This window comes from Tiliqua scincoides, chromosome 4, assembly GCF_035046505.1.
Source record: "Tiliqua scincoides isolate rTilSci1 chromosome 4, rTilSci1.hap2, whole genome shotgun sequence".
NCBI lineage: Eukaryota > Metazoa > Chordata > Lepidosauria > Squamata > Scincidae > Tiliqua > Tiliqua scincoides.
In genome coordinates this window covers 55,511,000-55,526,983 of record NC_089824.1, presented here as the reverse complement: position 1 = coordinate 55,526,983, position 15,984 = coordinate 55,511,000, and the positions used below count along the sequence as shown (strand labels likewise).

At 41.7% G+C, this 15,984-nt stretch overlaps 1 protein-coding gene across 2 annotated transcripts in view; it reads left to right on the top strand.

Annotated features, from left to right (window-relative positions):
- Nucleotides 1-15,984, top strand: part of GREB1L (GREB1 like retinoic acid receptor coactivator) — a 192,079-nt gene that overhangs the window by 101,407 nt on the left and 74,688 nt on the right. For both annotated transcript variants that reach the window (XM_066625247.1, XM_066625246.1), the window contains 3 exons: nucleotides 42-239; nucleotides 6,832-7,008; nucleotides 14,958-15,134. In XM_066625247.1, coding sequence (XP_066481344.1) covers nucleotides 42-239; nucleotides 6,832-7,008; nucleotides 14,958-15,134 — 552 coding nt within the window. The remainder of the gene's footprint in view (nucleotides 1-41; nucleotides 240-6,831; nucleotides 7,009-14,957; nucleotides 15,135-15,984) is intronic.

Genomic DNA, 15,984 nt, shown 5'->3' with positions numbered 1-15,984 from the left:
ATATAAATGCAGGGATGTTTTTGTTATGTGCTGTATTTCAGATGTGAAACCAAAAGTAGAAGAGCTGGACAAAGAACTGTTGCATCGTTACACCCAGAATGGAAGCTTGGATTTTTCTACTAGCCAAACTGTTAATGAAATGGATGAAGATGAGGAAGATGAAGACATGTCTGATTCCAATAGTCCACCAATCCCTTATGCACAAAAACCTGCCCCAGAAGGGTCTTGCACTACTGATGGTTGGTTTAAGCCTTCCTTCTCTGAAATTGAATTTTAATTTGATTACTTTGGCAAAAGGCATACATTAAAAGAGGCATTAGAAAGAAATGTTATGTGTATGATAACACAGGGGACCCTATATCCATGGATCCTATATCCATGGTTTCACTTAACTGTAGATGTGGGAGGGCTCCCCGCACCCTCTGGAAGCTCTTCTGAGCCCTGCAGAGGCCATTCGTGTCCACCCACGGCCTCTGTGGGCCTCAGAATTGCTGTTTAGGCAAAAAAAAAAAGTCACTTTCGAATTTTATAAAATAGGAAGTGATTTTTTTTATGCCTTCAAAAAGCAATAGGAGGGCTGTAGAAGCCCTCCTCTGGGTAGAGGATAAGAGCTTCCAGAGGGCGGGGGTGGGGGGTCAGTAGACTAATACCTGTGTTCCCAGCTACTTGAACCATAAGTGAAACTGAAACTAGCAGCCTAATCCTACCCAAATCCTCACGTGGCAATGCAGTGGTGCTGGCATGACTTTTACTGCATCTCACAGGAGATTTTCAGCTGCTGGAAGTCTCATCAGGGTAAGCCCTAGTGGCCACTATGGGACAACTCAGACCTGTACCAGCTCATCACTGGCTTAAGTCCACATTGCTCTGTGCAGGTGGATCAGACCCTGGAAAGGGTCAGGATTCAGTGTGCACCACTGCCTCCAATCTCATCCTTCATCCCCACCCCCTCCCCTGTTCTGCCCACACTTTGTCCCATTCAACCTCCTTCCCGCTTCCCTCCAACCCCCACATGGGGTTTCCTGTTGTGACTGATGTCCGTGGGCCACCAGCAGGTAGGAGGCCTCTGTGGCCTCCCAGCCAACTGTGTTCGTAGATGAAGACTGCTTTTCAATAGCCATAAAACAGCCTCAGCTGCAGCAATGCTAGTTATGCTGCTGGGGGAGGGGATAGGATTGGGCCATAAAATTCATATCTGTCTTGGGGGATATGATCCATGATATATCCAGAAGGCATGGTATAAGCAGGACAGTATATCCAGGTTTTGCTATAGTATTAATTGTTTTTTACATTACATTAATGTACATCCTTGCTGTTACACCTCTCCCTGCACCCATGTTAAGTGATACATTCTTGTTGCTCAATTGAGAAAAAGTCCTGCCACTTATTCAGTACTAGGAATATACTGTCCAAAACTCACAGCTGCTTAATTATGAACTGGTAGTGAATTTTGCTCTGATATTTTCTATCTCCGCAGTACTTAAATATACCCAAAATTATTATTATTATTATTATTATTATTAAGAATATTTATGTATCACTTGTATGTACCAAACAAAAAAAGTATTTGCAAAGTGGTTTACATAGCTAAATAAATAGAATACCAAGTGTTCTTCATATCAGGATAATGTTATATGCGAAATAATAGAAAGCAACTTATTCCAACCTGTCTCCATTCTTTGTTCAACTGACTTGTGTAATATAAGTCAATTTGAGGGAATGAGATAATACAATTGTGCAACTAGATATGAATGCTTTTGCCTTTTCCCCCTCACTTACCCACCATCATTCAGTTACCCCATGATCCTTTGAGTTGCCAGTTTTATGACTGGGGTCTGTAACAGAACATCCAAGATGTTTGCCAAACACAAGTCTAGTAATGTTAATATAATAACACTTTGGCTGCAAACTACATTTATTTTTGTGCATGTTGAAGAGAGGGAATTAGGAAGGAAGGTACTTAATACCTGATCAGTTGCTGTGAAGTTACAGTTGGAAGTGATTGTGAACTGATATTCTTATGCAAATCTTTGTAGGTAATTTCTCATGCAAATACCTTATCTTAAAGCAGCACAATAACAGGTCTGTACCCCACAGAGGAGATGTTAATTGTCACTGTTAGGAGAAAAAAGGAGTGAGGAGAGAGAAAGAAAATCTTTACTTTGCACAGCACTAGTGCTTTTGTTTGTATTTTCACAGCTGTGTTGGCCAAACTCCCTTCTTTTTAGCAGGTTAGTTCTGTGTTGTTTTAAAGCATGGTTGAATGGAAATCTGCTCAGCTGGATAAAAACCTTGACATTTCTTGGGGAAGGGAAAGGCATCCTTATTATCTATTTGTTAATTTCTTATGACTTTTTATCATTTTTGCAAGTGCTCAGTGCAAGTCCCTGGGTAGTTTAATTGAATTTTGAATGGCAGATTTTTTTTTTTTTAGTTTTGCCTATAGAACCTATCAGAGCTCATTTTATAGTAATTTGCTGGTCTCTCAAACCCAACAGCCATGTTTGCAAAATATGTACTGTTAAAAAGAGTGACAGCCCAATCAATCCTAACCAAATTTCCAGCACCAGTGTAGCTGCAATGCAGCCCCAAGGTAAGGAAACAAACATTCCCCTGTACCCCATTGGCATGGCTGTGGCTCAGTGCTCTTCCTGAAACCAAAGACAATGCATAAATATAAAAGGTTAGCCCCTTGAAATATGAGTTTGTTGCTCCTTCACTGCATAATCATTTGCCATAATTTTTGAATGACATAAAATAAAAGTGGTACAAATAGTGAGATTCTGCTTTGGGAGATCTTAAGAAGAATGATAAATACAAACCATATGAATTCAAGCATGCTTTGTCATCATGGAGAATCTCCATTGTGCATATGCACAGGTACTGTGTAAGTACTCGGTGTACATGTGCAAGGTTATTGATGTGTATTCTCTTGTGAACTCAGGCATACTGCTGGAGGTCACTTCCATTGGATGAAGTGTAGTAAACATCTACTGTGGATTACACTGTTCTCAATCTAGAGAAAGTTAGCCCCATTAAAGTTCCATTGAAATCTCTTGGATTTATTGTATATTAGTCATTTGTCCTATTGTTTTCAATGGGTCTAAGTATGATTAACTTTCTCTGAATTGGAACCAGCAAGTCTACTATTCCTACCAGATATTAGAGGAGAATATGCAGTTTACAAGTTGTATCTATATACCATAGATAGGTTATCAGTAGAAAGTAAAGAAGTCATCCTTCTATGCCTAGATTTAAGTCTCTGCAGGATCTCCAAGTTGAAAAAAATGGTCTGATTACAATAGCTGAAGATGGCCCTACAGGATGTGTTGATTCAATTTTGAAAAGCAGCAGGCACCTAAACCCTAAATAATGATTTTCAGGACTAAAAGCACTGGAAATGAAAGCTCATGAATGGCTCCTGGGAACACCATCTGCATTTCTTTGGAAGAAAATGCAAGATGTTTTACTTCAGAGAAGTAGATTTGCATCTCCTAATTATCTCTTTCTTTGAGCCAACACAGAAATCAGTGGCCCAAAATGCTAAACTCTCTCTCTCTCTCTCTCTCTCTCTCTCTCTCTCTCTCTCTGAGACAATAGTGGAAGTGAAAACAAACTCTCAAGTTCTTAAAGAAAATAACACTGTACTTTGCATTTGGGGGGGGGGGGGAAATAGTGGCTACTGGTAACTAAAATTACCAGGCTTCCCAGATATAAAACTGTTGATTGTTTAAACACTTCAGAATCTAAATTAGATGATGTGACTTAAGGAGTATCAAAGTTTAAGGTGAGTCCAAAAGCCAGGGTTAAGCCTCAGCTGCAAATAACAATATAAACAAATACAGTATGAAGATAGTAAAACATGGCCAATTGAAGGTATTATAAACTCTATTTGGGGGAGGGGTTATCTTCAAGTTGGACTGAGGCATTTCAGTGAAACATGTTGGTTTCCTTATTTCTCCCTCAAGATTTGTCCTTCACTCTCCTAAAATATGTTCCAAGTGAGAAAGAAGATGAAGATGCTGCAAAGCCATTGTAATGGTTTCTGTAACTGTACTCAGTGTATTGCAAACAGTTTTATATGCTGTCCTCCTGTAGTCCTGCTTTGCAGGATTGTCCCTTCAAGACTAGCCAATTTATTTCTTTGTAAGCATCTTCATCAGATGCATCATGTTATTTTCAGCTGACAGATATATGTTAGCATTAAAGTGGATGGTAGTCTACTTTTGTGCTGACAGAAGCTTCTTTTAGAAGGTTTGAGAGACATCATTGTTTAAACATTTAAACGTGTTTAAAGTACTGATCCTTTTGGTAGTGTCATGTCTTGTCATTCACTTTCGAGCTTAAGCTTTAATACTCTTCTCCCACTCCCACCCCACATACACACAGTGAATTAATGCTGACAGTAGTTAAGATCTCCATGCCGATCTTTATCACTTGTGGTATTTGCTGCCCTTATCAGTCATCTCGGAGGCCTCTGGCCATGCTTGCTTATACAGTAATAATCACCACTGATTATGATAACCATTTGTAATGCTTGATTCTAGTAAATGCCAACAGATATAATGTATACTTGGGAGCAGAGGTTCAGTGTTAGAACAACTGTCAAAAATAACAGTGCATGTGCATATCAATTTATGTACATTTATGCAGCACACTAGTCAACTTGCTTTCCTCCTCTGGAGAAACATTTGAAAACAGTATCTGTTATCCTTTGGAAGAATGATTGCTACAAATATTAGATTTCTACAAATACTAAATATGAAGGATTGCACTTCTAATTTGTGGAAAATAAAAGGCTGGGAAGTGTTTGTTTAGTGGTATTGCAAAACGTGCAATGCACATGTTGGTTAAAGCTGCAAAACAAAACATCCTGAGAGCCAGGGTGGAGTGGTGGTTCAAGAGTTGAACTTAGACCTGGAACATCCAGGAGCATGATTTTTTAATATTAAAGTATGAAGCACAATTTTATTGTTATCACTTCAACCACGTTAGTAAAGAGAGAGTTCCATGTGCATTGCACTAAGTGTAAACAGCCCCTGAGCTGGTAAGTTCCTCTATATCAGTCCAATCCTATGCATGTCTACTCAGAAGTAAGTCCCATTAGATCCAAAGGGGCTTACTCCCAGGAAAGTGTGGATAGGATTGGGCTGCCAGTGAGGTATACAGGAAAGCCTTAGTTTCTTTTTAAATAAGAGCCTCAACTTCCAATTCAAAAATTGGAAGAACCAGGAGTTGCGTGTCCATGTTTTCATGGTCTCTCAGAATTTTGTTAGCATGGCAGTGTGTGGCATGCATAGGATTGGGCTGTATTTCCCTTCAGCCTGGGCCTGAATCCTGCCACTTACTTTCCTGGGTTTAGACTTGGAGGAGGGCATGCATCAGTGCTCTCATAGGTTCCTTTAAATTGCAAAAACAAATGTAACCTTTCAGTTTAAAGAATCATGGTGGTGTACTATTCTTGAAGGAAGTGTGCCCCCAGAGCCCAGCTCTCTCCTGATCAAGCAAATGTACCCAGCTCCAGCAGAGGAACCAAAGTGGTTCTCTCCAGAGGTGTTCTACAATACCAAGTGTCCCTTGCAAGTAAGGAGCTCTGCATTTTGCAGCAGCCTTCTGGGAGTGTTTCACTTGTTGGATTGGGAACCTGGGGTGTGGATCCAAATGTGGTCGCAATTTATGCACAACACATTTGCTTTCATTGGAACATGTATCCCATTGAAATGGATAGCACATGTGCTCTGCAATGCTCATGTGATTTTATTCCTGCTGTTCTTGATCTAGCAAATGATGTTCATATGGAAGGCTGTTTGTACAGATCTTGTGTGCTGAATCAGAGTGAGAAAGCTTTCAAAACTGAGAGAAAAGGAGGATTTAAAAAATATCCTCTGATTTAGTCTTGCTCCTCTCTAGCGCCTTATGTGAAATTTTTTCACCGCTGCCCCTAAAAAATGCAACAACAATAAGAGGTAGGACCACAGTCCACAAGCTGATGACTTCCTGCATGTCTGCTCTGAGTTTTGTAAATCAATAATTTATCTAGTGTCTTTTGTTCATTGATTTTAGAGGGCCTGAAGGATGGTTGAACCTGTTCAAGCAGTGGATTCATGAAACACACAATCTATAAAATTAGGAAGTTTAGCAACCTAATGCAGTACTGGGCTTATGATGACAGACCTCATGATCTGTCAGTGTAAGCCCATTCTAGGACATAAAAGCCGTGTTACTGATATGCACTTTGGAGCTTCTGATGCAAGTGGCCAGAGGCACTGCATGTGTTTCAGTGGCTCCTGGGTGCCCCACTGGTACAGCTAAGGTGGTGGTGCAGGCAGTTGGGGGAGGATCAGGGCAGAGAAGGAGCTGAACCAGAGGCAAGAGGAGGAGGATCTTAGTGTAAGCCAAGATCCTCTCCCCCTTTTTCAAGCCTGACATGCCTCCTGAGGGTTCTTGGACTTACGCCAGCTAAATAGCTGGCATAGGTCCAAGGATACCCATTGGAGGTCAGGCAGCCTACAAGGAGGTAAGTAAAACAGATTTTTGCCTCTCCTGGCCTGTCTGATTGCCCTTCCACTGCAGCATGCAGCACATACTTCATCAGCGGAGCTGCATGCTAAGAACTGGCAGGAGACAGAAATTGGGTCATAAATATGTTTTGTATACATGTGGTTCTTAGGCTTGCATAGTTTTGTATGTTTGTAGAATTAAAAAAGAAAAATTTGTCTCTCTCTGCATTGTACCTAGAATTATTTGTCCATATTTGTTGTAAGCAAGTGGCCAACAAAACAGTAAATCAGTCATAGATATTTCATGGTGCATCCTTTTTTTCTTCTTCAGGTTTTTGTCAAGCAGGCAAAGATTTGCGGTTAGTATCCCTGTGTATGGAACAGATCGATATCCCAGCAGGCTTCCTGTTGGTAGGAGCCAAGTCTCCAAATCTTCCTGAGCACATTCTAGTCTGTGCTGTTGACAAGAGGTTTTTGCCAGACGAGCATGGAAAAAATGCACTTTTAGGTAAATGGTTTTAATTATTGTTTGTGCCTTGACCAATTTATAATTGTCAAACGGTTGGGTTAATGTTATAAGTCTGTCCAAGGGGTATGTTTCTCACTACAACACCTTGACATTTCTTTGAAAAACCCTTTCTAAATAAGGCTGGACTCCCATCTTTCACTTAAATGTCAGTGAAGGCAAAAAGTATTCTATATTTACCACATTTTGAACATTTGGACTATGTGGCTACCAACATCTGGTGTAACAAGCAATTATGGTGACCAAAAAACAGGAGCAGCTGCACCCAGAACATGCCACATAAAAGGATACCAGAACCAGCTCGCGTGCTGCTGAACAGGTCTGTACAGAAGCTTAAATCTTCCTTCGAAAAAGAATATTATTCAAAACACTATAAGAACATTGATTTAAGAGACATTCCAGTCAGTGGTGTCGCTAGGGGGGTTTGTGGGTGGTGTGGGCTGCACCAGGTGATGCGCAAAGGGGTGGTGACGTGCACAGATAGGGTGACATGGTAAAATCGCGGTGGTTAGGAGTAACCCCATCATATTATATACCGTTAGATGCAGAATTTTGAGCGGAATGCAATGCAAAAAACCAGAGTGGAATATCTCAATTCTATCATATGTTATGGCCAAAAAACCAGAGAACAAAAAATGCATGGATCCCAATGGAAAGTGAAAGTGAGCCGTATTGCGCGTTTACTCGTGCAGAGGTGAACATGCCTTAGTCCGTTGGAAAGGGCAGGCTGAGAGGAATCCAATGACACAGGAATGGTCCTGATCCAATGAATGCAGCCCCCAAAAACACCTGAGAAGGAAGTCCCTCCCTCCAAGCTGATGAATGTATTGAGCCCTATGGAAAGCAAAACTAAGCCTCACGGTCGTGTTTACTCATGAGTAAGCAAACGTGCCTTGGCTGGTGTGGAAGATCAGGTGAAGGAGAGTGCAAGGCTACCAGAATGGACCTGATCCTATGCAACTGGAGCTAAACAAGTGCTCCAGAAGGCAGCCTCCCCCCCACTGAAAAGGATCAAAACGGCGATTCAGCTGATAAGGTGAACCTTTTTGAGACTAGCAAAGCCAGGTGGATCCTGACAATGATCTGGTTTAAACAGATGTTCTTAAATTGAACATCTGGGTAGGGATGAAAACCTTACTGATTTTGGAGGGGGGGTGTTAATGCAGGCAGGCTACAGTAGAAATTCACTTGGTGAAACAGAGCTGGCTTCTGCTTATTTAATTATTTGCTTTGCTTTAATTATTTCTACTTATTTATTTTGATTTGCCTGTTGATGTCACTTCCACCATGACATCACTTCTGGTGGGTCTTGGACAGATTGTTATTCTAAAAAGTGGGTCCCAGTTCTAAAAGTTTGAGAACTGCTGTCAATAAGTTGACACCCGGGGGTGTGTGTGTGTGACACCACTAGTGACCAAAATCACAGTTTGGAGGAATAATACTATCATGTTATTTATCAATCAATGTGTAATTTCATACAAAATGTGTTCTATCTTTGTTCCATCAAAAGGTACAGCCAAAAAACCAGTGGGGGCGGAGTGATGGTACATCACCATGCCCACCACCCGGGGTGTAGCCCCGCCCACTGCATGGGGGGGTGATGCGCTGGCATCCCGCACCGGGTGATGCGAACTCTAGTGACGCCACTGATTCCAGTCCCAGCAAATATTCTTAGCCACCTGTTCTTACACTGGTAGGTTAGTTCATGTAAATCTCGCCCATCCCTTTAAGGGGTGGGGGAGGGCACGTGGGCAGCAAGGCGATCACCAGGATCGCAGCATTAATGTAGGGAGAAAGGGGCTGCTTTTACTTACAGATGGCTGCAGGACATTGCGGGAGGTTTGGGGAGCCCTGCACAGCCCGCTGCAGGGCTCCCCAATGCTTAGAATGTTGAAAAAAAGTGGGCACAAAGCACTTCCTCTTTGCGTTTGCAACTAGGAAGTGCTTTGTGTCCACTTTTTTCAGCATTCTAAGCATTGGGAAGCTCTGCAGAGGGCTGTTGAGGGCTCCCCGCACCTCCTGCAACATCCTGCAGTCACCTGTAAGTAAAAGCACCCCCTTCCACCTCTGTTAGTGATACAATCCTGGAGATCATTTCACTGCCCTCGCTTCCTCCCCCACAAAGACTTACCCCAGGAGTAAAACTCCTGGGAAGTTTAAGAGCCACTGTTCTTAGCAATAATCCCTGCACCTCCACCCAATGTCTTGCTTCAGAGAGAAAAATCACCTAGTGTTCTTTTTGGCTTAGGAAAACCTCCTCTGGCTCTTTTAACAGTATTTTCAGTTGTACTTTTGTGTTATTGCCTGCACAGCTAGTAGGTTGGCACAGCCCGTTCTCAGAATTGATGGCCCATCTGAAGGCTCTTCCTCCTTTGCCACTGCTCTGCTGTTATGAGAATGATAAAAAATCTGGGACTTTCAGCCCCTGGGCCATCAGGAAAACAAGAAGGCTATCTAGTCCAGGAATGTCAAACTAATTTGATAAAGTGGGCTGAATAACATTCATGTCGCCTGCTGAGGGCTGGAATTGACATCATTAAGCAGGAAGTGTTGTCATAATTATAATATAAATTTTGAATAAGAACACATAGCTTTCTGCACTTCTGATTTTGGAAATCACTGAAATCTATGAAAATCTAAAACTGTTTTTGTGCAGCTCTACCTATAGATATACATCTAACAATCTTGATTGGACCAGAGTTCACAGGACCCACGTACATGGATATTTCAAGATGCATATGCGTAACCTGCTTTTGCTGCAGAGTACAGCAGTGTGCACACAGCAATAGCTGCATAAATATGGTGGTTTTTTTTGTTGAAAAAGTAGTATTTTAATATTTGCAGTAATAAAAATTCCCCATAATTATCCCTGTATTCAACCTGAATCTGGGGAGGGGAGAAGGGTGGCACGCAAGCTAGCCATACCATCTGGAGCAGGGCTGTCCAAAGTTTTTGGCAGGAGGGCCACATCAACTCTCTGTCACTGAGTTGGAGGCCGGGGAAAAAAAGAATTAATTTACATTTAAAATTTGAATAAATTTACATAAATGGATATATTAAAGATGAACTTACATGAATGAATGAAGGTCTTGCAGTATATCAAGGCCTATAAAAGGCCTTGTACAAAGCAAGGCTTGCCTTTCCTTCACTGCCACTGCTGCATCACAGATGTAAAACAGCAAGCAGTGGAGGGAGCCCTCATCCCACAGCTCATGCAAGAAGTCAAACAGTTGCTCTCACGCTGAGAGCAGTTGCGTCGGGCCAGTGTGGGCTCCAACAAATCTCCAGAGGGCCAGAGGCTCATTGGAGACTGGGGGCTCCCTGAGGGCCACATTGAGAGGCCTCAAGGGCTGCAAGTGGCCCCAGGGCACCATTGTGGTTTGGGCACCCCTGATCTAGAGTGAAGTATTTCTTGGTCATGCGTTCCCAAGGTTCTTCACCAGAGTTCCCAGTCATGGCAAGGAACTCCTCCTGCATTCAAAGTGTATCTCTTACAAAGTGCTGTACATGTGTACACGTGGGAAATGTGACCAGGTATTTGGTGTGGGTACAGGGTTGCCCCAAGACCTTCTGATGCCTGAGGTGGCATGCCAAATGCTGTACCCATGCCAATTATGTGCCAGCCTCTTCTCCTCTCACTCTCCAATGTTCTTGCTCAGCACTCTCTTCCCTCTCTTTCCCCTTTTTTCCTTTTCCATTCTAGGGAGTGTAAAGAGGCAAAGCAGCAGTGGAGACAAATAGGTGGTTAGAGATGTGTGTCTCCCACCAATCTGCTGCCTGAATCAGCTGTTTCAGTTGGCCTCATGGATGAGGCAGCCATGGGGAGGGGGGGAGACATGGCTTGCCAATGCTCTCCTGTTTTCCTCCCCCACCCATGCATTCAGACTCAATGTCTAAATAGGGCTAAAGTGTGAAGTTTCCCAAGTAGCAGGCATGGCTGATTGTATTCCTCCAAGATGCATTACCAAGGAAGCTATGCATATATTGATTAGAATCAGTGGTGTCACTAGGGGGGTGCAGACCGCACCAGGTGACGCGCAAGAGAGGGGTGACACGCACTGGGAGAGTGACGCGCTAAAATCATGGTGGTTGGGAGTAATACCATTGTGTTATATACCGTTGAATGTGGATTTTCGAGCAGAATGCAATGCAAAAAACGGGAGTGAAATATCTCCTTTCTATCAAAAGTTATTGGCAAAAAAGCAGAAAACAAAAAATGCATGGAGCCCAATGGAAAGAGAAACCAAGGGGTATCGCGCATTTCTTCGTGAGCAGTTGAACATGCCTTAGTCCACCTGAAAGGCAGGCTGAGAGGAACCCAACAACACCAGAATGGTCCTGATCCAATGAATGTAGCCTCCCCCAAAAAACACCTGAGAAAGAGGTCCCTCCCTCCAAGCTGGCAAATGTATTGAGCCCTATGGAAAGCAAAACTAAGCCACGTGGTCGCGTTTACTCCTGAGTAAGCAAACATGCCTTGGCTCCTGGGTAGGTCAGGCAAAGGGAAATATGAGGCCACCAGAATGGTCCTGATTTGATGCAACTGGAGCTCAACAAAATGCTCCAGAAGGCAGCCCCCCATAAAAAGAATGAAACAGGCTTGACAGGGTAAGGTGAAATTTTTTCTGTTTTAGGCTGCAGTCCTAGCCACACTTTCCTGGGAGTAAGCCCCACTAACTATAATGGGACTTACTTTTGAGTAGACAAGCATAGGCTTGGGCTTTCAGACTTGCAAAGCCAGATGGGTTCTAATAGTGATATGCTTGAAATATAAGAACTTAAATTGAACTGGGTACTGGGTAGGGGTGAAAATCTTATTGATTCTTTTGGGGGGAGTGTTATTGCAGGCAGGCTACAGAGAAAATTCACTTGGTGGAACAGGGCTGCCTTTCCCTTATTTATTTACAGTGGTGCCTCGCATAACGAAATTAATCCGTTCCGCGAATCCTTTCGTTATGCGAAATTTTCGTTGCGCGAATCACGTTTTCCCATAGGAATGCATTGAAATCTAATTAATGCGTTCCTATGGGCAAAAAAGATCAAAACGAAGTCAAATTTGGTTTACAAAGTGTTTATTATGTGCTCTTTAAAGGCATACATACTGCACAGAGGATTTCTAAAATTTGAAGCATACACGAAATTTTTAATTTTTAAAAAATTCGTTATGTGAAGCACGGACCTAAAAAGTTTTCGTTATGCGAAGCACGGACCTAAAAAATTTTTCGTTTTGCGAAGCAAGGCCAGAAATTTTCGTTATGCGAGTTACCAAACTCAATCGAAAAACTCTTTCGTTATGCGAGTTTTTTGCTGTGCGGGGCATTCGTTGTGCGAGGCACCACTGTATTTTACTTTAATTTATTTATAATTATTTATTTTAATTTGCTTTATGATGGGTCCTGGACAGATTGTCATTCTAAGAAGTGGGTCCCAGTTCTAAAAGTTTGAGAACTGCTCCGATAAGGTGTTAGTAAGTTGACACCCTTGGGGGAGGTGACACTAGTGACCAAAATCACTAAAATCAGAGTTTGGAGGAATAATACCATCATGTTATATATCAATCAATGTGTAGTTTCATGCAGAATGCGTTGAAATAAACTATGTTGAAATATCTTTATTCTATCAAACGGTATAGCCAAAAAACCAGTGGGGGTGGGGTGATGGTTGATCACCACGCCCACCACCTAGAGTGTTGTCCCACCCACTGCATGGTGGGTGACGCGCTGGCCTCCTACCCCGGGTGACGCAAACCCTAGTGATGCCACTGATTAGAATAGGTTAGAATAGGACTTATATAGCCCCCAAACAGGGATAAAAGAGAGAGCCTATAACTTGCATTCTATACATACATGCCAGAACACCACTATAATTTGCTTCCAGCAACTTGTAGATTGTTAAAACCTGTGAAAATGCAACATTCCATATGTGTGGCTTGTCCCCTTTTCCCAAACTATTTTTTAGCTGCTTCTGCAAATCCCCCTCCATCAGTTTGTCTGTCCCTGGTTTGGAAACCCCACAGCTCAATATTCCATCCTATCTCTGCCTTGGCTTGTTGTGTTCTAGCTGCACTTTATGAGGCACTTCATGTCTCAAGTGTTGAGGGAGTAGGGAGGTGAAAATGTCCTGTTTTCACTTTACGTAGATTGCACATGTGCCAAATTACTTCTTTCTGTCATACCAGTTTTGATATTCCATCCCGTGAGTGAAATAATCTGTCACTTAGCAGTACCTAAGCATCTGTATATGACATATAATTATCTCTGTTTGAATAACTGATAGCAGCTGCAGCATGGCCTTTCCCAGTTTGAAGAGACACTTGGCCAACAGTCTGAGGCAAAGAGGCAAAGAAAGAAGGCCCATAGCCAGGGAGACAGACCAGGGACAGACTGCACTTGCTCCCAGTGTGGAAGGGATTATCACTCCCGAATTGGCCTTTTCAGCCACACTAGACGCTGTTCCAGAACCACCATTCAGAGCGCGATACCATAGTCTTTTGGGACTGAAGGTTGCCAACGGTGCAACGGTGTAGCAGCCCTGAGCAACCTGCCGGGCTCCTTCTGTCTGTGGGGTTTTAGAAACCTCAGAAATTTGTGTTTCATTTGTGAAATAAAAACTGTTTTTATAGGCTTCATGGTAACAGAATTAAGCATGAAGCAGAAATCCAAAAGGACTGGAAGCAAGGATGTAATTAACTAGGTTTAAATTATTTTTATTATTTTTTCAAGTGTTGGGGTTGCTGTGTGCGTATTGAGTATAACTCACCACCTTTCAACTGCTACCCAGGTTTTTCACATGTGAGGGGTACAAAAATATCATGTTCGAAATAAGAATATTGTTGAATATATTCACCACAGTCATCACTTGTAGCTTGACCTTGGGGCAGCTTTATGAAATTTAAATGAGAAATGTAGGTTAGACAGCTTATGTTGCTAATTTACCTAGAGCCTTGGAGCCTCCGCAGCTTTTGCAGTGTGGGTCTTAATGCTGAGCACATTGCTAACTGTGCATCATAGGTCTCAAAGGAACATGTTGCATAGGTGCCTTTGTAACACCTCTCTTGTTGACTGATTTGCCTCCTCATGCAAAACCTTTCTTTGAAATCAGTGGGAAACCTACAATGGGTCAAGGATAATATATAACCCCATCCAGTGAAGCCTAATTGAAGATGTAATTTAGGCCACCTTGCAAAACTAGTTTGACCCTCTGAACTTTTTCTTCCCATGTCCTTTATTCTTGGGAGAGATTACAGTACCATTCAGAGTGATGAGCTTTCAACTTTTGTTTCAATGGGACTAAGTGCTTTGCCTCAAATATTTACTTGTTTATGCCCTATCAGAATTTGGTGGGAGGGGAATGACTGCAGGGACTGTGACAACATGGATTACTTTGCACATGAGGGAATCCTGTAGGGGCAGATAAATTTTCTCATCTTTCCCATCCCCTGAGACCATTTTCAGTCCTTTTTTTCCACATAAAAATTAAGAGGAAGCCTCTGAAGGCAAACTAAAGAGGCATTAAGAAAGGAGTAAGGAGAACATTTTGGTTCTGAGATGAAAATATGACTCACATATCCATTCTGATCCTGCTGAAGAGAGATGTTTTTCTGAAAGTTTGTTGAGAAACTGTTGGAACTATTAACTTTTCTAAACACTGTAGCTTCTTTACCTATTTTGAAGATTTGCTCTTCTCTGAAGTATTGATTGAGAAGATATAAGTACCAATGGAGCTATGTTTGTTGAAGAATAATGTTGCTGGGTGTCTATCTATTGTTTGTCTATGCTTTCATCTAGGGGCGTATTAATACATATAGAGTAGGTACCAAGTGAACAACTATTGAATCTGTATAATAGAAGAGAATTTTGTAGGTAGTGATCAAATGGTCTGCTTTACAGCACATTTTAAGAAGGCATTGAATTCGTATTTATCTCCCTTAGGTTTTTCTGGAAACTGTATAGGCTGTGGAGAAAGAGGATTTCGATATTTCACTGAATTTTCCAACCACATTAATCTGAAGCTCACCACTCAACCAAAGAAGCAGAAGCACTTAAAGTACTACCTAGTAAGAAGTTCGCAAGGTGTGCTATCAAAGGGACCCCTGATCTGCTGGAAAGGTAACAAGTACCCTGTTTGTTAGACAGATGCCTAAATTTTAGAGAATTTTAAATCTCACTTGAATTAAACAGTCAGTTCTTGTGAAGTTTCTTTTAACATTTTTTTAAAATGGGAGTGTCCATGAGTTACAACCCTGAGCTGGTTCTTATTTAATTACAATAAGGTAGCACGTGATTTTAAGCCTCTCTTCTCAGCTATCAAAGGGCTATTCCACACATTCCATAGCAACAAAAAGCAGGGTGAAGAAGCCCATCCCCTGATGGGTACCTGTCCGATAATCACGTTTTTAGTTACTTGGTGATCAGATTAAAAATGTTCCATATTTATCTATTTTGATTTGTGTGGAAGAGCTTTGAAAGTTCTTTCTGCTTCCTCACATGCATGAGTGAGCAGGCACTATGCAGAGGAGTTCACCAGGGTGGAGTGAGTGAATGTATTTGCTAGACTAGAACACAGTTTGTAGGGTTTAGAGCTCGGTTTAGAGGAGCAACATATTAAAAACCATCTAATTTCTCTTACCATCTAATGGTTTACCATCTAAACTATTTAATTTCTCTTCTCTTACAATGGAATTATTATGATATAATAATGTCATATCACTTGACAATAAAGAAAAGTTCATCCCCTTGAGCTCCTTGGTGGAACAGCGGTATAAAAATGTGGAAAATAAAATAAATTGGTTGACATAGCAAAAGAAATGTTATTTATTTCATTTTTTAAACATTCAGGACACACTTTTCATCTCATTTTTCATTCATCAATCACTAATTTTAATAATCAAAGAAAGTGTAATCAACATTGTGTGTGACATGTTTTATAATGTTCTTTGACATGTTCATCTACACGTGT